Source organism: Pinus tabuliformis, chromosome J, assembly GCF_031772625.1.
Source record: "Pinus tabuliformis cultivar Carrire ecotype Pingquan chromosome J, CPIR1, whole genome shotgun sequence".
Taxonomy (NCBI): domain Eukaryota; kingdom Viridiplantae; phylum Streptophyta; class Pinopsida; order Pinales; family Pinaceae; genus Pinus; species Pinus tabuliformis.
The window spans coordinates 78,256,408-78,276,972 of record NC_142295.1 but is presented as its reverse complement, the minus strand read 5'-3'; the positions used below and the strand labels follow the sequence as shown (position 1 = coordinate 78,276,972).

At 32.0% G+C, this 20,565-nt stretch overlaps 1 protein-coding gene across 1 annotated transcript in view; it reads left to right on the top strand.

Annotated features, from left to right (window-relative positions):
- Positions 1 to 14,998, top strand: part of LOC149225597 (zinc finger protein MAGPIE-like) — a 37,251-nt gene extending 22,253 nt beyond the window's left edge. Inside the window, exon 3 of the mRNA XM_089377185.1 lies at positions 13,431 to 14,998. Within this exon, the coding sequence (XP_089233311.1) occupies positions 13,431 to 14,715 (1,285 nt within the window). The 3' untranslated portion in view covers positions 14,716 to 14,998. The remainder of the gene's footprint in view (positions 1 to 13,430) is intronic.
- Positions 14,999 to 20,565: the final 5,567 nt, after the last annotated feature.

Below are 20,565 nucleotides of genomic sequence, written 5' to 3'. Positions count from 1 at the left end.
ACTTTTACATGTTTTTAATGCTATAATACTTTTACCTTTTTGTAATATTTTCATGTTATTCACTTTAATGCAAAACTAATTATCAAATGTATCTGCACATAAAGAGATTTTTATTTATTTTTCTTGTATTCCTCAATTTAAAAACTCCTCCACATAAATAGAGATTTATATTTTCCATTTTTAGTTCCTCCACCATTTTTAGTTCCTCCATGCAAAAATAAATTCTTTTATCATAAATCTATATTCTTCACACGTTATTTAGACAGCTTCATTTTTTAACTACCATTCCTTTAACTATGTTTAAGGGAATTTACTTATAAGCTATGAAGTATTTGTTTAGAATTTTATTACGTGCACGTTTAAAATACTTGGGAGTAACTCAAGTATAGATTCTAAAATATTTTAAAAAATTTACAGATATTGTCCATTAAATATTTCAAAGTCAGTAATCAAAATAAGGAATCTATATATATATTTATGGAATTTTATTTTTTAGTGAGGTTTAGATTGTTTCTGTTTGGAAATCTTTCTCTCCATCAGATGAATTTTGAATTCAAAATGAACTTATTAAGTATAATAATAAAATAATAATTAAAATAATAAAATAAGAGCTATGAATTTTAAAAAAAAAATAAAGGAAATTACTTTGTTTTACTTTATTTTTGCATTATATCCTTATATATTTACTCAGATGTCAAGTGTAGATACTCGTTGGATTTAGAATTCAATTTCACATCCAATATGAAGCTACTATACATACTTCTGAGTAGACCCACATCGAAAAAAATGAAAATACATGAAAACAATATGTTCAAAATGTTTTTTTTCATGTTTTTTTAATTTTTTTAGATGTGGGTCTACTGAAAAGTACACCATTGGATGTGAATTTAATTCCACATCTAATGGGTGTCTATATTTGACATTTGAATATTACCTATAAAGAGATAAGCCGAAAATACAATTAAAAAATTAGTTTTCTTCTTAACCCTCCAAAACATTTACCCTTGTGGATGACATCATCATCTTGAATTTTATCAGTTCTTTAAAGTTTGTTTTGTTTGTACAATTTTTGTTTTGAGGCCCATTTTTGACCTCAAAATATCCTCTATTCAATAATTCCTTAAAGGATAGACCATTGGCCTAGTACTATTGCTACTAGCAAAAATAACTTTTAAAATAGTTAGTAGAACAATCACTTTAATACCAATTGAACTAAATTTTGCAGTTCACTTTGAACACCATGAATACTTAAAGTACTCCAAATTATATATATATATATATATATATATTTGAGTAATAATTTACTAAGTACAATAGACATGTATAAATACACATGGTATGTGATAAGTCATGTATTTGGTAAAATACATCACTTATCAATATTACACATTAAAAATTACATAGCAATGGTTTTGCGGCTACTATTACATTATTATTATTTATTACATAATAGTCACTTTATTATAACCCTATTTGTAATATACCCTAGGTATAATATAGACTCATTTTTTTCAAACCATGTAAAATCATTAAGTAGTTATTAGAAAATATTAAGGACAAATTTAACCGTGTGCTTGTCACAAGAGTGTACCTAATCCCTTGTTCCTATGGTAAGTCTTACATAGGCCAAACTGGTAGGTTTTTCAAATCCTAGCTCAATGAGCATATAGTTAGCACAACCTATAACTACATTTCTAGTTAGCTATTGTTGAACAATCCTTTACATATAATCACCTAGTTTGCTTTGACCAAAACAAAATTCTTGTCTTATTGCCCTATTACTCCTCTTGTAACATTCATGAAGCATTGAAAATTGAAAAAAAAAAATCAATAATTTCAATCATGAGGATGGATATAAACCCAACCAATCAAAGCCTATCATACATCACCTTGATCATTTATCCTCTTTTGTTCCAAAGTTTGTATATAGATTTTATAACTTTTTAATCTTATTTTATTTGACTATTTTTCTCATTCACACCCTCCTTTTGGTTCGGTTTGTTTACTTTGACCATCTATTCTTTAATGTGGCCTTTCTTTTCTCTCTAATAATCAATTATTAACTTTTAATTTTCTATTCTTGGTCTTCCTCCATTTTTATTCCATTTATTTCATTTTTAAGACATCCACCATAAAAGGTTTTAAATTCTATTAATCAATTAACATATTTACTTTCTTCACAATGACAAAAAATATTTATTTTAATATTATTCGCAATAGCCCATTTATGTTTTAAAGGCTATATCCTAATTTTTACTCTATAAAAATATTTATCAACATGCTCCTTTTTAGCATTTTAGATTCAATTATCCTTGATGATGGTTGGAGTGTCCACTTGAAATGTTGAATGTTTCAAAAGTATCTACATAGTTTATTTTTGGAAAATTCTTTAGAAATTATGAATAATTGTGAAATCATACACACTCAAATAAGAATCATATTTTTCCATTATAACGCGCACACACATGCACACACAATTGAGTAGAGAATTTTATTTATATATCTTGGTAGTAGTAAAATAATTAAATAATATGAGTTATTACTGTATTTTGTCTAAATAAAATATTAAGTTTGAAGCTCCATTATCTTTAAATAATTGTGGAGAAATATAAAACAAATCCAAAATTCATTTATAACTTTTAGTCCCAAAATGAAATGCAATACACTTATCAAATTCTTCTTGTAGAAATGAGTCTTTCCCCCATTAAGAGAGTGGATATGATTAGGTTCTTAATGTACAAGAACAAAATATAAACAACATGGAAGACAAGGATGTCAATAAATATAATAAAAAGATAAGAACTTGATAGAAAATCATTTTGTACATTCTCAACCCATGTATTCATATCATGATATCAATTTATAGTACAAGTATCTGACCACCTCTACGCCTAGATTTCATTCTCAACTCAATAGTGGATAAAACAATACATGATTAGTAGCTTAGAATGACAACTCATAATAGGATGATCTAAAACTTTCAAATTTTCTATACACTCAAAGTCTAACATCCCCCTCCCCCACCCCCCCAATCATAAGTCTAAATAACTTTACCAGTGAGGAAACATGAAATAGTGCATAAATTGGTAGCATATTCAATCTTTAGTTCAAAACTTTTTGAAATGAACTTTGATTTATACATGCATAAAAAATTTCCAAAACGGAGGTTGATTGGTTCATCTAAATGAACTGTGAAAGTGTAGAATTGTTGGAAGTGAACAACGACTACATATGAACATTCTACTAATTGGTGTAAAAATAATAACACAATTTTGATATTAGTGAACAAATATGATCACCAAAGTGTTCTATGAATTTAGAAATGATTAGGTATCAAACTAAATCCTACATAAACTAAAGAGAAATTAGAATATTCTAGACTCCATGCTCAATGTTTCCAAATATGCTAATTTGATGATATTGATTTCAATTGAATGAATTACAGATATCTTATTAAAGAGATTGGTTGCCACACTAGAATTCCCAAATTTGATTGAAATTTGATTGGGAGAACTTTGAAACTAGAATCATAAATATCATCATCAATATCCCCCCTATCAAGTTTAAGGTGAGTTGAAAAATGTAGCAAGAAATTCTCAATTTGATTTTGCCTTGATTAAATTGAGATAATTCAAAATTTCACATCAGCAGACAACTTGGAGGAGTTAACTGAGGTGACGTGGCTCTTGTCACTCAGTTAGCTCATTTAATTAGAGTTAGGGGCATGAAGTTTAGTTGTATGTAGTGATTCCTAAATTTTAGGAGCTCAGATTGAGTTAATTTCAGTTGTAATTAGTTAAACTAGTTTTAATTGTTAATAGAACTAGTTGGTGGCCAGTTAAGTAGTGGGACATCAGTCTAAATCATAGATCATCTATTTAACTGATCAATCAGCTAATAATTAGCTCATGCATGCAATGAATTTGAGTTTCCTAGCTGTGGTGGAGATTCTAAGGCAGTGTACAATTAATTATATACTAGATTGAGTGTATAGTTTATTGTATTGGTTAGGTAATCAATCCTTGGAATTGCACAATAATTTTGGATAAATCCCTAAATAATAGGGGCCTAATTTATCAAGGAACAAAATAAGGAAATAAGAGCTTGGGGGCTTGAAAATTGGCTAAGTGTTGGTTAGAGTTAGTTGGTTAGGCAGAGGGATAGAGTATACACTTGTAGGGTGTGTTTAGGCTTGAGCAAGCATATGTATTCATCTCTATTCTTTGATTAATGCAGTACAAATAGGAATGGAATTTGACTAGCTTCTTTCCCCTAGATAAATCTTTGTGCATGTGTGATTTTTCCTATTTTATTTCTATGATTTGTGTTCAATATTGTGAATTAACTTTCGCAGAGTAGTAGCGTAGCTTCGATTCTTGTGATTTAGTAAATTTCATGAGTAGTTTCGAATCTACAACCTAATTTCTACATGGTATCAGGGCTAGATTTGTAAAAATTTCTACATGGTATCAGAGCATGATTCACGTTAGAACCAATCCTTGAAGTCCTCATGTATAGTGATCATTGAAGAACTAATGAGCTGTTAGGAGTCAGAGTTATGGAGCCCTAGTACAGGGTAGGTCCAGAAGACCCAATGAGAAGACTTCTTAATGGAGCTAGAAGGTTGCTAGTGGGAAGATCAACGAGCCAATATTTAGTGAAACAAAAAAGATTTGTGATCATTGATATTAGAAGATTTAGGATTAGAGAGATTTCCCACAGGGAGATCGAGACTCAGAGGGAGTCTAGTTTCAGAGGGAGCAACCCTATGGAAGCTACTACTTCAAGATCTGGGGAGATCATACTCATTATTGTAGTAGCAACAACAAGAATGAGAGGTGTTTCATGCAATACATTCCATAGGTGCAGGATAGGGACAATTGATAAGCTCTTTCTTACTGAGAGGGAGTGTTGAAAAATGCAACAAGAAATTCTCAATTTGATTTTACATGGCTCTCAATTTGAGGTTACATGGCTCTTGTCACTCATTTAACTCAGTTAATTTGAGTTAAGGGCATGAATTTCAGTTGTATGTAGTGATTCATAAATTTTAGGAGCCTAGGTTGAGTTAATTTCAGTTGTAATCAGTTAAACTAGTTCTAACTGTTAATAAAACTAGTTTGTGGCCAATTAAGTAGTAGTACATCAGTCTAACTCAGAGATCATCTAGTTAATTGATCAATCAGCAAATAATTAGCTCATGCATGCAAAGAAATTGAGTTCCCCAGTTGTGGTGGAGATTCCAAAGCAGTGTAGAATTAATTATATACTAGATTGAGTGTACAATTTATTGTATTGGTCAGGTGATCAATTCTTGGAATTGCACAAACATTTTGGATAAATTCTTAAATAATAGGGGCCTAATTTCTCAAGGAACAATGTAAGGAAATAAGAGTTTGGAGGGCTTGAAAATTGGCTAAGTGTTGGCCATAGTCCTTCAATCAAGAAGAGGGATAAAATATACACTTACATGATGTGCTTAGGCTTGAGCAAGCATATGTATTCGTCTCTATTATTTGATTAATGAAATACATATAGGAAGGGGTTTTGAGTAGTTTCTTTCCCATATATAAATCTCTATGCATGTGTGATGTTTCCTTTTGCATGTCAATGATTTTTGTTCTAGATTGTGAATTAACTTCCATAGAGCAGTAGAGTAGCTTCGAGTCTTGTGATTTGGTAAATTTCATGAACAGTTTCAAATCTACAACCTAATTTCTGCATGGTATCAAAGTTATATTTGTAGAAATTTCTACAATGAGAAGTATGTAAAAGTGATCTAATCTTGAGCTTTTGGATTCTTCTATTTTCCAATGGTTCATCATTGTATTTGATGGTTTTTTTGGTTGACTATTAAACATTTTGACTTGATTAAAGTGATGGTTTTAGTTGACCACTAATCATTTTTATTCCATCAATATACTCCCACGTTGAGTTCAAGAGAGTACATTTTTATTTGGCTCATGTTTCACTTTAAACATGTAGAAATGAGCCTCAATGATTCCTGAAATCATCATCTAGAATAGTTGTTTGAAACCCTTAATCTTTTGTGATTTCTCCATGAAAATAAAACTTCACTTGTATTTAAACTATATGGTAAGGTGTTGCAACTTCTTGACTTGTTGATTCCATTTCCAAGAAGTTATTTATTCATAATGAACTATTATATAAGCATTATTTTTATTTCAACTTTATTTGAAAGATGATCTGTCTTCCCACAATTAAGACACGGATAAAGATCAAAACAATGTGTCTCCATATGGCTAACTCGATGGAAATACTAGCAGTCAATTTTTTCTTCAATATGTTTAGTATCTTGCATCACTAACCTCATTTACTTATACGCTAACTATTAAATCCTTCAAATTTTAATAAAAAAATCCCACAATCATAAATTGAACCGTTTTGAAGTAATTTGAAATACAAAATTGATTCCATTTGTTACATCCCATACCATCTCAATTCTTTTTCAAATTACAATTCTTCCCAACTGAAAATCATCTTAGAAATATCATTTTGATGTTATTAATAAAAAAGAAATTGATAACTTCAAATTCACATTTATTGTTTATATTATCAATTTGTGCTTATGTGTGTGCCTATCTTTCACAACACTTATCTCATTATTTCATTATATGATTCCATTTCATGACTAGACAAGGAATCATCAACCATATCTTTTGTCTCATTTGTATCCGCCATTAGATCATGTAAATCACAAGTAACAACAACCATTTACATTAGGTCAATTGCACCACAAGTTACATCAACCATATTGTTAGTTTCCTTCTCATTTTCTATTTGATTTAGTTTAATTGCTTTAATAAATCTAGCATTGAGATTGATTTGCATGTAAATACCAATAATTGAAATGTTGAATTCATTTAAGGAGTCTTTTAATTTCTTAATTTCTTGATTGATATTTTGCAAACACTTTCATCATTTTTTCCATTTTACATTTTACACTTGTTATATTTGTTTTTACTTTCTCACTCACATGTCCTGATTACTACCTCAGGGTGGCAAGTACTATCAATCATGCACCCCAAACTGTGATTACAATGGTTTTGAAAATAACCTCCTTATTCAATTTTAGGTAGATCCTCCTTTTGGCTATTTCCACAATTTACTTTCAAAGAGTTTACAACTCCTCCCTTAATTTAATGACTCAAACTTGTTCAAATAACTATTGAATATTCTATGAATTAATTTTCCATGAAATAGAAATAGAACAAACACTATTTAGTCTCCTCTTACATGAGATTACACATTGCTTTGTGGATGGTTGATTTTATTTCTTAGTCTGATAAGGTTTTTATGCTTTGTTTCACCATATGTGTCAGAATAGACACAAATTGCCCATGGAAAAATATATAAAATAAAATCATCCACCATACATGAGCACAAACAAAACCATGTTCATAAATAAAAAGGGAAAGACAAGAACTATCGTCTTGAACATTTATTTGAAGGTTTTATGCTTTTGTGATTTCTTCATGAAAATGTGTCTTTACTTTGTGAACTATATGGTAAGACATATGCAACTTATTGACTTGTTGATTCCATTTGTCACAACTTATGCAACCATAATGAACTATTTTATTAACCTTCTTATTATTATGACATTTATATAAAATATGATTTGTCTCCCCACATTGAAGAAAAGAATGGACATTAAAACACTATGTATCTATATAGCCGACTTAATGAAAATGTTGGCACTGAAGTTTTTCTTCAATATATTTATCATCAATTATATCTTTAACCTCGTTAACTTTTTCATTAATTTGTGAAGTCCTCGATTATTTATCATGAAATTATACACTCACAAATTGAATGAGTTTGTAGTAATTTGGAATAAGAGAGTTGTTTCCTTTGTTATATCCCAATCTATGTCAATTATTTTTGAATTGCAAATGCTCCCAAGGTATGATAATCCTCTAGTCTCCTATACCATTTCATCCCATTTTAGACAAAAAGTGCCCAACATCCTCTCAATTTAGGAAGGAAATTATAGTAGAGGGAATATGACCATGGGTTGTTTATCTCATAAGAAATGTGTTGTCATATTATACTTCATATTGTACTTGTTAAAAATGTTGTGTTTGAGCTAGAGGATATCTATGCAACTATAGAAGCTTGAGGTACAATTGTTATTACCAACATGTTAAGTGTCATATGTTACCAATTCATATATGTGTCTTCTTACATGGAGCAAGGATTCTACTTCAAGTGAAAAATTAAAGTAGGTAAATGTTGTGTCTTTCTCTTTTATTTCTAATTCTTATTTGAACATGCAACGTCCTCTTTTTACGAACATTACTTTTAGCCTAAAGTTCTTGGCCAACACTAGCTTGGCTAGTGCTTACAATTTCTCCTTCATGCTTTTGATCATTCTTCTTCTACTTCCTAACTTGAGTTTTTCATATCTTCATTGATTTTAGTAATTGATGGCCAAAAATATATACTTGTGCTTTTGTGTCTATTTCCATAATGTTGATAGTATATTGGAAAAATGTGGTCACAAGTTTGTCTCATTCTTTCATGAAAACGAAAAAAAATTATGATTATAAACCCACAAGGATGGGTAAACCACTTTAAAACCAATTGATATAGAATTGAATAACATAATGGTTAAACATTAAAATTATTATTCCATTTACCCCACATACACACACACACACACAGATATATATATATATATATATATATATATATATATATATATATATATATATATATATATATATATATATATATATCTATATATATACTCACTCCAATCTTTTATATTATATATCACATATGTATGCTTTGATTAGATGGTGTTAGTATTTAAGGGGTGTGTTAATATCTATTTAGAAATAGAATAATTAAAACATTTAACAAAATATTAAGATATACAAAATTAATTTGAATATTTTATAAAAATATTGATTTTTTTCTCTTTAAAATTTATTTATATTTAAAACTTTAATATCGTTAAATAAAATTTATTGGTAATTGAATCTAGTTTTAAGAATTAAGAGGAAAAATTATTTGTATTGGATGACTTGGAAAGTGAGCTGTAGTGGGGTGGGGATGACCACAACTACCTCCCACAGTGAGAGAGGATGGTGTACCTATCTCCCACACTATGATGATAAATTTGGTTAAATGTTGGATGCCATTCATTTGTTATATCATGATGGCATTCACTTCCATGGAATTGGATCATACCTTGACGTGATTGACACACACATAAAACACTAATTACCTGTAGTTGGTTAATTATCCATAATGTCATTTGGCTTCCTAAGTATGAGAGAACTATCCTCCATTATGTTTGTTGAACATCAATTATGCTCTGTGTTCCCAATGGTTCCTTGTCTAGCAACCTTCTATTTTTTTGGGTGTTCCTTTGTGAGATTTTCTTTGCTTAGATGGGCATGACTCTGAATCATTTTCCCCTATCACTATATTTGTCTCTACAACTTTTCCCTCCTAGTAATGTTGCTTTCCTTGGTATTCTAGTGTCTCTCCCTTCCTCCTTCAGTGCAACCATGATGATATAGAGGGCTCCTTACAAGTGCGACAAAGGAGGTTGTGTCTCACAAGGGGGTGCTTATGTTTGGAAATGGGATAATACCTCATATAAACTCTACAGGGAATAAATCTCATAGGGAATTCATGATTAGTTGCATGAGGTGGAGTTCGACCTAATTTGCGAGTGTCATTGTCTGTTTGGCTTTGAGATCCTAGACATGGTGGCAACATGGGTGCCAGACAAGAGGCACACCCATGGATGACATAATCAATACATGTATACCATAGATCTTTATTTCCATGTGAAGGCAGTTCTAGGGTGCATCCTACCTTATAGCAATGATGCCAAGGACTAAATATTCTTGATTCTAGATGATTTGGTTTTATTGTTGAAGGAGATGAAAAATAGATTGATACGTATAGAGACAACATGGATTTAGGTCATAGACTGAGTAGCCACAACCCTATGGAACCTAGGCCCATATAAGTCAATGCCTTTGATTCCTCTTAGTTTTCTTGATGTTTAGTTGTTTATGGTATTTTTGCTTAGCACTAGGCTTTAAGGCTAGAATGTTTTATTCAGAAAGTTTCTTGTAGATTTTTGGAAAAAAAAATGCATTTGGATATAATAGAATTAAGCACATGCAAACTATATTCAGTGTATTATTATTATCTCATAATATCATATATTTATACAACAAACTAAGCTTAAGATAGATTGACTATCTTATCTAGTCAATCTAATTAGTTGAGATAATATCTTAACCACACCTAAAACTAGGGGTTAATTAACAACATTGTAACTAAACAACTCACATAAAAATTACAATATCTAATACATTCTATGATGGGGAATATCACATATTAAACACAAGACATGTATGAGTTAGTAGTCCTAACACCCTCTAGTAATGAGTACTTCTCTTGATATTTTGTCTTGTTGAGTCTTCATCACCATCTTTATCCATTTTGAAATATCTTAGATTGAGTTCCATCAAAAACATCCATACTAAGCTATACTTCCACCCGATTCCTTGAAGATACAATTACTTCAAACTACTAAATCATTTTCATATTTGTTATGACTAAAGTATTTGTCATTCTATTGATATACTTCCATCTACTAAAATACATGGTCATCAACTATATTTACAAGCTATTTAGTAAAATAGTCTAAATACTAAATATATCCATACCCTAGTCAGTTATACAACATATCCATACCCTAGTCAGTTATACAACATGACCTCCATCTCATTTTGAATATTCACGCTCATTAATTTATCCCGTTACTAATGTAAATGTCCACTTTGAAAATAAATCCATTAAAAAAAATAATGAAGGAATCCATCCGTATTTCTGAGTGTATATATATATATGATTGTTGCTGCCACAAGGAGCAATACTCTTATGAAATACAGTTGGTAGAAAAAGCTATAAAACCTATCTGATAAATAAAAAGGAAAAGACGAGTGAAACTTATCATGCCATGAGGGCATCTTCCTCTCTAATTTTTGCTAAATTTTTTATCGACCCTGGTTAACAGGCATTAAAGGATTAGAATTGCTTCCATTGTTGCTATTGTAATGGGGTTCTTTGCAACCATCTGCATAGTTCTAGTTCTGAGCATATGTAACTCATTAAAGCCGCTGCCTATTGCGCCATCTTCAAAGCTGACCTCCACGGAGGAAAGCTTCCATGCTACCGTTGAGGGTTGTTTCTTCGAGCTTCTAAGGCATTCAGCATAAGCTCCACACAGGTCTGCGCAGGTCAATGCAGGCTTGGTCGGCTTCCGGCCAACTTTGGAATATAAACTATTATCTTCCCGAGACACAGCTGTTGCTTTTACAAGATAATTAATTTCAACGACCAGCATTCCAAATTGTTTGTCTTCCCAAGAACGGCTGTTCCTTTTACAAGATAATTATTTTAACAAGTAGCATGTGATGGCCAACCACAAAAGCTAGCCCTGACCTTTTACGAATCTGAGGCACAGCATTTGAGGAAGTCCCCCTGACCTTTTACGAATCTGAGGCACAGCATTTGAGGAAGTCCCAGTTGTTTAAAGATGTCTATGATTGTCAGAGCAAAAAGAATGGTTAAAAGATGTTTATGCTAGTCAGAGCAAAAAAATTTAAAATGAAATGATATTTTAACGTTCATGGCACTAAAAATAGTTTATAAGATTAAAAGTTACAAATATAGTCAATAATTTTAAGTTTAAGTTATTTATTTTATTGAAGTTTACTAAAAACTTACCAGTATAATCAATATCTCTAAATTTAATTTATTTATTTCATCTAAGTCTACCAACCAAATTATATAGTTTAAAAAAAAAAAAAAAAAATCCACAACACTAAAAATAATTTATAAAACTAAAAATCACTAACATAACAACCAAAAGCAATATCTCTAAATTTCAATCATTTATTTTATCGAAGTCTACCCATCAACCAACCAACCAACCAAATTGCACAGTAAGAAAGACTAAGGGTGAAAATTACTGATTTCGCATTATTAGCAATGAGTAGTGATTTTAATCTATAGCAGTCTGTATACACAAAAGCTCGCCCTAACAGTTAATCACATACTCATGCTAATTTAGTTTTCATTTACAGTAGATTAATTTTACATTTTCCTTCCATTCCAGGCTGCTCATTTGTTTGATAGTTATCTGGAGACTGCTTTGATACTTTAATAGAAACAAACTATATTCCTTATATTATTATCATTTCACAATATTATATATTTATATAACAAATGCATTTCTAAACATGCATATCGTTCATATTGTTATTGAATGACTACATGTGCATTTCTAAATATTCATGGTTTGGTTTTGTTCATATCATTGAATCACTATACGTGCATGTCTAAATGTGCATGGTTTACTTTTCTTATCTGTTCCTGCAACATGTTTTAAAAAACCCTTTGTATAATTCAATAATTCCTTACGTATATCTTGGTTTTTAATTTTCCATTAACAACTCTTCTTTATTTTATTTTTTAAGAAAACCAAAGGTTAAATAGTGCAGATTCAAGTTATATTTGCCACATAAAATTGATATACAGCAATCATGATGTATCTAACACTATGATGGCAGGCTAAATACAAGATTTCTTTAATTTTTTGATATAGATATACAGCTCGCAACATAGTTAGTATCTTTCAATAAATACTTGAAACGCTATAATTCATGGAACTTTAATAAGTGTTAAATGCTCTTCAATTTTTTTATCTGAACTTTTTGGAATATTTTAAAATAGTTAGTTGTTTAGCTTTATTTTGTTTAGCACATTTGATACTTCTGTTCGATAGTTTACAAAGTATTCCCGATATTTATAACGAAAATAAAAACGGATAATTGATTATTTCCCTAACCTAAGGAAGTTTTAATTTTTTATGCTGCCATATGTACATGTCAAGAAATTTGCAATGGTATTTTTCTTTTAATCTCTTTAATTTTTCTTTTGCAAGGACAAATTAGTCCTCTTTTTTTATTATAACTAAAGCACATTTGGAATATTGATATAAAATGTCTTTTAAAAAGCTTCTATACAGCCTGTATTTTTTATTTCTATTCTAAAAATATGGAAATGTATTGTTTTTCCTTATGAAAAGAAATCCCTAACTTACCTAAATATGGAAATGTATTTTTTTCCTTATGAAAAAAAATCCCTAACTTACCTAAATATGGAAATGTATTTTTTTCGAATTGAAAAACATATCCTTAACTTACCGAAACAATTATATAAACATGTTTAGTACAACATTTGCTTCTAGTGGATTTTAGTTAGTTCGGCACTTAGTTCATCAGTTCAAACAGGCATTATATTTATTATCACTGACCCTGAGTTTTGTTTGGTTTTATGTATTTATTGTTATTTTTCCTTTGGGGACACAGGAGGGACAGCTTCATCACACACCGAGCATTCTGCGATGCCTTGGCTGAGGAAAGTGCAAGGATTCCTACTGGACTAGTAGGAGGCCATTTATATAACAACAGTGTCTTAAGTTTACAGGGACAAACAGCTGGCTCTCCAATGTCTATAATGACAGCCCCTTCATCCTCGGCCTTCAGGCCTTCACCAAGCTTTAACCATGGAGGAGGGGGACTTAACTCTTCAATGTTTTTTACACAGTCCCCAAAAGCCATCCAGGGTTTTCTGCAAGACTATGATGGTAATAATTCACAGGGAGTGGGACACGAGAAGCCAAATTTATCAGGCCTAATGCACCTGCCTGCTGGAGCTTCGAACAATAATCCTGTAAACCTAGCCTACCCAAACCTTTTTACTTCAACTGCCTCTCATGCAGATCTCCAACCGAGTGCAGGAGCAATGGATTTTACTGGCAACAGTGCCCAGTCAATCTTCACAAATAATAACGGCAACGATCATAATGCTGTGGGTACTCAGGATCAAAACCATGGAGGCATCAGCCTGCCCAATCTATACAGCCAGCAGCACGTTGGCCAAAGCTCAAGCAGTACTTCTCAGCCTCAAATGTCAGCCACTGCATTGCTTCAGAAAGCTGCACAAATGGGTTCAACTGCAAGCAACTCTTCAATGCTCAGAGGATTCAACATAAGCAATGCAATACCACCCTCAGGCTCCAGCAATCACAACAATAACAACAATAATATCACCATGCCCTTCAGTGGCAACAATAACCTAAGGTCATTAGAGAATGAGGGCCTCGTTCATGACATGATATTAAATTCTCTAGCAGCTCAAGGATCAGGAACCATGTTTGGATTAAACAACATGAACCAACCTACATATGCAGGTGGAAATTACGGTGTTGCAGATCATAGTGAGCATCTCAGCTCTGAAACTGAGAGGAACACACAAACATATGGCAATCATGGATCAGGACCAGTCCAAACAAAAATGCGAGGAAGCAATCAAATGCTAATGCTATCAGGCATGGGGAATCACAATGTTCCACGTAATGAAGATGGAGGAATTGCAGGTGATGGATTGACAAGGGACTTCTTGGGTGTGGGAGGGGCTTCCAGTGCAGGTTTTGCTTTCAGGAGTCATCGTGCTGCAGCAGCAGCACCACCACATGATAATATGACATCAAGAGACTCAGAAACCAATTCAGGATCTTACAATAATAATAGTAATAATAATAAAAATAATAATAATAACCACCACCATCAACAATGGGAGAGTTTGAGGTAAGTCTTGAATATCTGTGGCAATTGTATTCATGGATGGTGGTGAGCCTGAAATGCTTCCTCAACATTCCAACAATTTTATCAACGCTTCTGTGTATGTGTTTTTCTCAGCTAATGCTTAGCTTTTTCATCGTCATTTTCCCTCGAGGTTCTTGATCAGTGGGTACCGAACACGAGAGAATTTTATTTCAAGCATTCAGTCTTTTTATATATTCAATTCAAGTTGAATGAACTTATGCACGTCCTGAATTTTCCTTCCAGTGCTCTTACATGATACGACTTCAGGATTCAGACAAAAGATTGGTTTGCAGAGTGCAAATATCTCGTAGGCCACTTTGCATTTCCAACTTATAGAGCTATAACAGGTCTGGTAGCAAATTATAATTATGTTTCGATGATGTACCGTATTAATGGCCATTTCTATATTATTTTATTTATTTTAAAAATTAGCATGTGCCTTTATTTTAGTTTTTATACATATTTTAATCATAGATTTATGATTATGATAGGCCATCAATTTTGTTTGGAGATAGATAAATTAGTGGGACTTAATGGTTGAGAATATATGTATTTTTTTCCTTCCTAGTTTTATGATTATATTATGTTTGTAATTTTGTTTCTATGTAGAAATTGAATATATTATATTATGTTTGTAATTTTGTTTATATGCAGAAATTAATGGGGTTTAATGATTGAGTTATATATATATATAGTATTTAATGTTTTTATGGTATATAAACATTTTAATTTATTTTAAAATAAGTTATATTTATAAATTTGATTAGGTTGATTATGTTATTATTTAAAATTTGATTGATAAATTTATTTCAATTTTAAATTTTAAATTTAATTTTAATAAAATATTTTAAATTTTATTTTTCGGTAAAAGAAATAATAAAAAGAAATAAAGTTTTTATTTATTTTAATTGGTTTGAGGAGTGGATAATACACTTTGTATAACAAGAAAGCTACCAAGTTTATAATTTATTTTTATAGTTACCATTATAATTTGTAGATATAATCATTTTGCTTTAAAATGATATAATGTTTGATAATCTAGAAATTTGGATATAAATTTTTCATTATTTATAGAGATTTACTAAATAAACAATTTTGACAAAATAATCTTATTTAATTTTTAATTATTGTATTGAGTGGTGTTCTCTCCATTAATATGGAAGAGACGTTGTAATATTTTTTTATCTCATTTTTTCTCATAAATATTAGTGATTTTTGAACCCATGAATTTTCCTATGATATTGTTCTCTGATATAACCTATTTAAAAGCATAAAATTCCAATGAATTTTACTTTTTATCAAAAAAAATTAATTGAAAAATAATAAAACGAGTAGAAAATTGTAAGTAGCCTAATTATCTAATATTAACTTTTCAACAGATTTCTACATCTCAAATACTCTGCTCAACTCTGAAATTTACAGTACATTTTTTATTTTTTAATTTGATTAAACTTATTTTTCATCAAATTTTTAAAAGCTTAATTTTCATTTATATATATATATAAATATATATATATATATATATATATATATAAACCATGTTTATATATTTAATTGAATGTAACTAGAATTTGTAATTATTTTAAATAACAAAATATGTATTACATTATAAAATTCATTACTATATATGATATCATGTTAGAAAAAATTTAGCAGGGTTAGAGGAGAGGAGTTTGGCTCAGAAATGAGTTGGGGCAAAGTTAATTTTAGCTGTGGCAATAATATCACAACTACACAAAGGCTTAATTGAAACAGAAATCTAAACCACAGCAAAGCAAAACAGAGTAAAACCAAAAAGGTTGCCATAAATCTACTCATGAAGGTTTAAAATCATATCACAACAAACCATGGTTTAGATTATATTTCAAAACATAGGAAAATACATTCACTGATAAATAGAGCAAAGCAAAAGAGAGTAAAATCAAAAAGATTGTCGTAAATCTACTCATAAAAGTTTAAAACCATATCACAACAAACCATGCTTTAGATTATATTTCAAAAAATAGGAAAATACATTCGCTAATAAATAGAGGCTGCAGCTCCAAGTAAAAACATAAAAACTTACTGGAATTTACTCTATATAAATCATGTTTAAATTTTTTTTATATTCTATTTTAAATAATAAAATATGTATTACATTATAAAATTCATTACCATTTATTTTATTTCATTTATCTATAGGAATCATGACTAAATATTTTTTATGAAAAAATATGTTTCACACTATAAAATTCATTACTATACATATTTCCTTTCTCTATGTATGAATCATGTCTAAATATTTTTTCTATTATTTAATATTGTAGGAGAGCTATGGGTCCGTCCGCGGTCTCTCTCGTAAGAAGGGTGAGTGATTTTTGATGGTGTGCATGGTGCAATATGTTTTTAAAGAGTGAGTTTCAAATAAATTGGATAGGAGTTGAAGACTTTAAATATAATGATTTATTTTATATATTTAATTTAGATTCAGAGATTGTAAAATAATTTATAAATAGAAGTATTATAGTGGTTGTTGATTAAATTTGTGTTTTCAAAAAATGTTATTTTATAATTTGGTTGATTTAATTTTTATAATTTATGAATGAATGGGCTTAGTTATTAAACATATAAATTTTGATTGTGCAGAGTATTTGGATTCATTTCAAATTAAAATAACATGATAAAAGATAATGGTTCATTATCATGTAAAGTCATATGAAATTTAAAATAATAACATGTTTTTTTTTCTTTATAAAGAATATCAAAGAATAAAAAAATAAGAGAAAAATAAGAGGAATCATTTTTACACATGGGAATCATTTTGTAATTTAACTTGTTTTTTAAATTTGAGATTTTTTTTTTCAATTATTTTAGGATTTTTCATATATGAGCTTTACAAAATTATAAATATTAGCTTTTACAAATTGTTTGAAATGGTTAGTAATGATAGAGACTATATTGATAATTAAAACGCTGATTTTTTTCAAGAAAGATTTAATATCAGATAATTTTGATTAATTAAAATTTAATATAAGGTAATTTTGATTAATTAATTTTTATTTTAGTTTTTTGTTTAAAGAGAGAAGTTTATTTTATTTTATTTGTAAATAAAGTGAATTTTATATTTTATAAAAGAAAACGGAGTTAACGAGCTCTGCAACTCAAACCCTAATGGCGGCAAAGTGGTGAAAACCTAAGGAAGTTGTGAGGAAAGTGTGGACAACCGACGCAGTCCAGTCCAGCAAAACTGTCAGCGGCCAAAGCAGAAAAGGAATGACAAAAAATGTCAGGAGGGGAGAGATCCCCTCCTACCGAGAAGTGGCGGCAGGAGACAGACAAAGCAACCAGGAGTCAGAGGAACGGAAGAGCACGGGCCCGGTGCTAGGAGCGGCCTGGCAATCAGGCCGCAGAGGAAAGTGCCTGCCATGTACAATAGAGAAACCCAGATATGTGATCCCAGCGAACAAGCTGGAAAAGTACCAAAGTTACATGAGGGACCATGCCCTTATCTGCAAGTTTGTCGGAGTCTGGCCATCAGAAAGGGACCTCACCAAGTGGATACAGCAGAAATGGCAGCCTCAAGGCCACATCGAGCTCAAGCTGGGAGTGAAAGGCTTCTTTACAGTAATCTTCTTTAACCTGAAAGATAGAGAACATGTTTTTGATAATGGCCCGTATTTTTATAATAATGCCGGTTTGTTCTTGTGTTTCTGGGAAGACTGCTATAACCCTGACAAAGAAACCTTTCTGGCTGCTCCTGTCTGGGTCCGTCTATTTGGGCTCCCCACAGACTTCTGGGACCCGGATATCCTGGAAGGAATAGGCAACTCAATAGGAAGCTTCGTGAAAATAGCAGATACTACAAAGAAAGGTAGATACACCTCGTATGCCAGGATTTGTGTCTACATGAACCTAGCAAACCCCATCCCCGACACTATAGAGCTTGAATACCATGAAGAGATCTGGCAGCAGAGCATAGACTATGAACATATCCCGTTTAGGTGTCGTAGATGCCATACCCATGGCCATCTAGCAAAGGAATGCCCAATAACCCGGGAGGAAGAAGAAAACAGAGGGCCCCAAAGAAACAAGAGAGAGTCGGATCAGGAGGAATTCCAAGAGGTGAGAAACAAAAAGAAAGCCAACAAGGAACCCCCCCAAAGAGATAGGAAAGGCAAACAACCTGACACAACGAAACCAAACAGTTTCGCTATACTGCAGGTAGAAGAGGATGAGGAAGATCAACACATGGAAAATCAGGAGGATAAAGGCTCAGACTGCAGTGAAACCAGTGAAAGGATCCTAGCTAAAAGAAAAGCCCCGAGTGAGACACAAGAACAGGAGAAGGAAACAGAGGAACAAACGGATCAGATGGAGACAGACCAGGAGTCCAGTAGGGAGGACCTAAGCCAGGAAGAGGAAGTGTTGGAAAATCTGCTGCACGAATGGAAGAACCTGGATGAGAGGTTTATCCCCGAAGATCAAAAGAAGCTGTATACTGAAACCTTCCAACAATACAAAACCAAATTAGAAAAAGGCAAAGCCCCAACAGCAGAAAACCAAGAGACTCACAAAGAAACCAAATCAGACCAGACTGGACAAAATAAAGGGGGGGGGGAGAGAGGAAGAAGAAACATCAAGGACTCCATACAACTCATGGGAGAAACCCTAGTAAACACTGGAAAAGTAGTCTCGCTATCAACGGTGTTCCAAACCCTCTCTCAAGTTAATCAATGATTTTGACCTCATGGAATATCAGAGGCTTAAATAGTAAAGGAAAACAGAGACATCTAGCAGCACGACTCAAACAAGACAAACCTCAGATCATGCTTCTCCAAGAAACCAAAATCCCAGGACAGAAAATGGAGGAAATCCTCAATAGAATAAAACCAAGATACGAACATGTCACTATAGATCCCAAAGGCAGTGCAGGAGGGATAGCTATTCTCTGGAACCCAGCTGAAGTCCTCGCTGACTGGTGGATAGGAATGCCAAGAATCCTCACTGGGCGATTCAGACTAATAGGACAAAGTGAATGGGTTGTAATCTCAGCTGTATATGGGCCCCACACCCGAGCAGACAGAGACCTGTTCCTCACTCAGCTGACTAAGCTCCGAAGTTTACACCAGGAACAGAGATGGATCCTGGCTGGAGACTTCAACTTAATCGCTTCTCGAGAAGAGAAAAAAGGTGGAATAAGCAGGGAAGACACAGAAATGGAAAGATTCAGAGAAGTGCAGACAGAATTAAGAGTAGTGGATATCCCAACCATCAACGGGAAATTCACATGGAACAATAGAAGAGGCGGTTCCAAACAGATTGCTTCAAGACTAGACAGATTCCTCATCTCAGAACACATAATCGAGCTGGATATCTTCTATGAAGCCTCTATCCTACCCTCAGCAGGGTCGGATCACTGGCCAATAAAGTTGGAAATAGCCTTAAATAATCAGAGCAAAAAGAGACCCTTCCGGTTCGAGTCCTTTTGGCTCCGAGCCCCTGACTTCGTAGACAAAGTAAGAGGCTGGTGGCAAGACAACAAAAGTGGAAAGGAGGGCCTCAGCAAAATGCGCTCATTTCAGCAAAGACTCAAAGAAATTAAAAGCAAAATTAAAAAGTGGAACAAGGAAGAATTGGCAATATCCAGCAGGAGCAGGGAAAACTCCAATCCAGAATGGAAAGAATCCAGCAGCAAATCATCTTGGAAGGCCGAAGTCAGGCTCTCGCAGAGGAGGAAGGTAGAGTAATCACCTAATTAGAGGAAAGGCAAAAACAGGAGGAAATCTTGTGGAAACAAAAATCTCGAATCCAATGGCTCAAAGAAGGTGACAAAAACTCCAAATTCTTCCACAAAGCC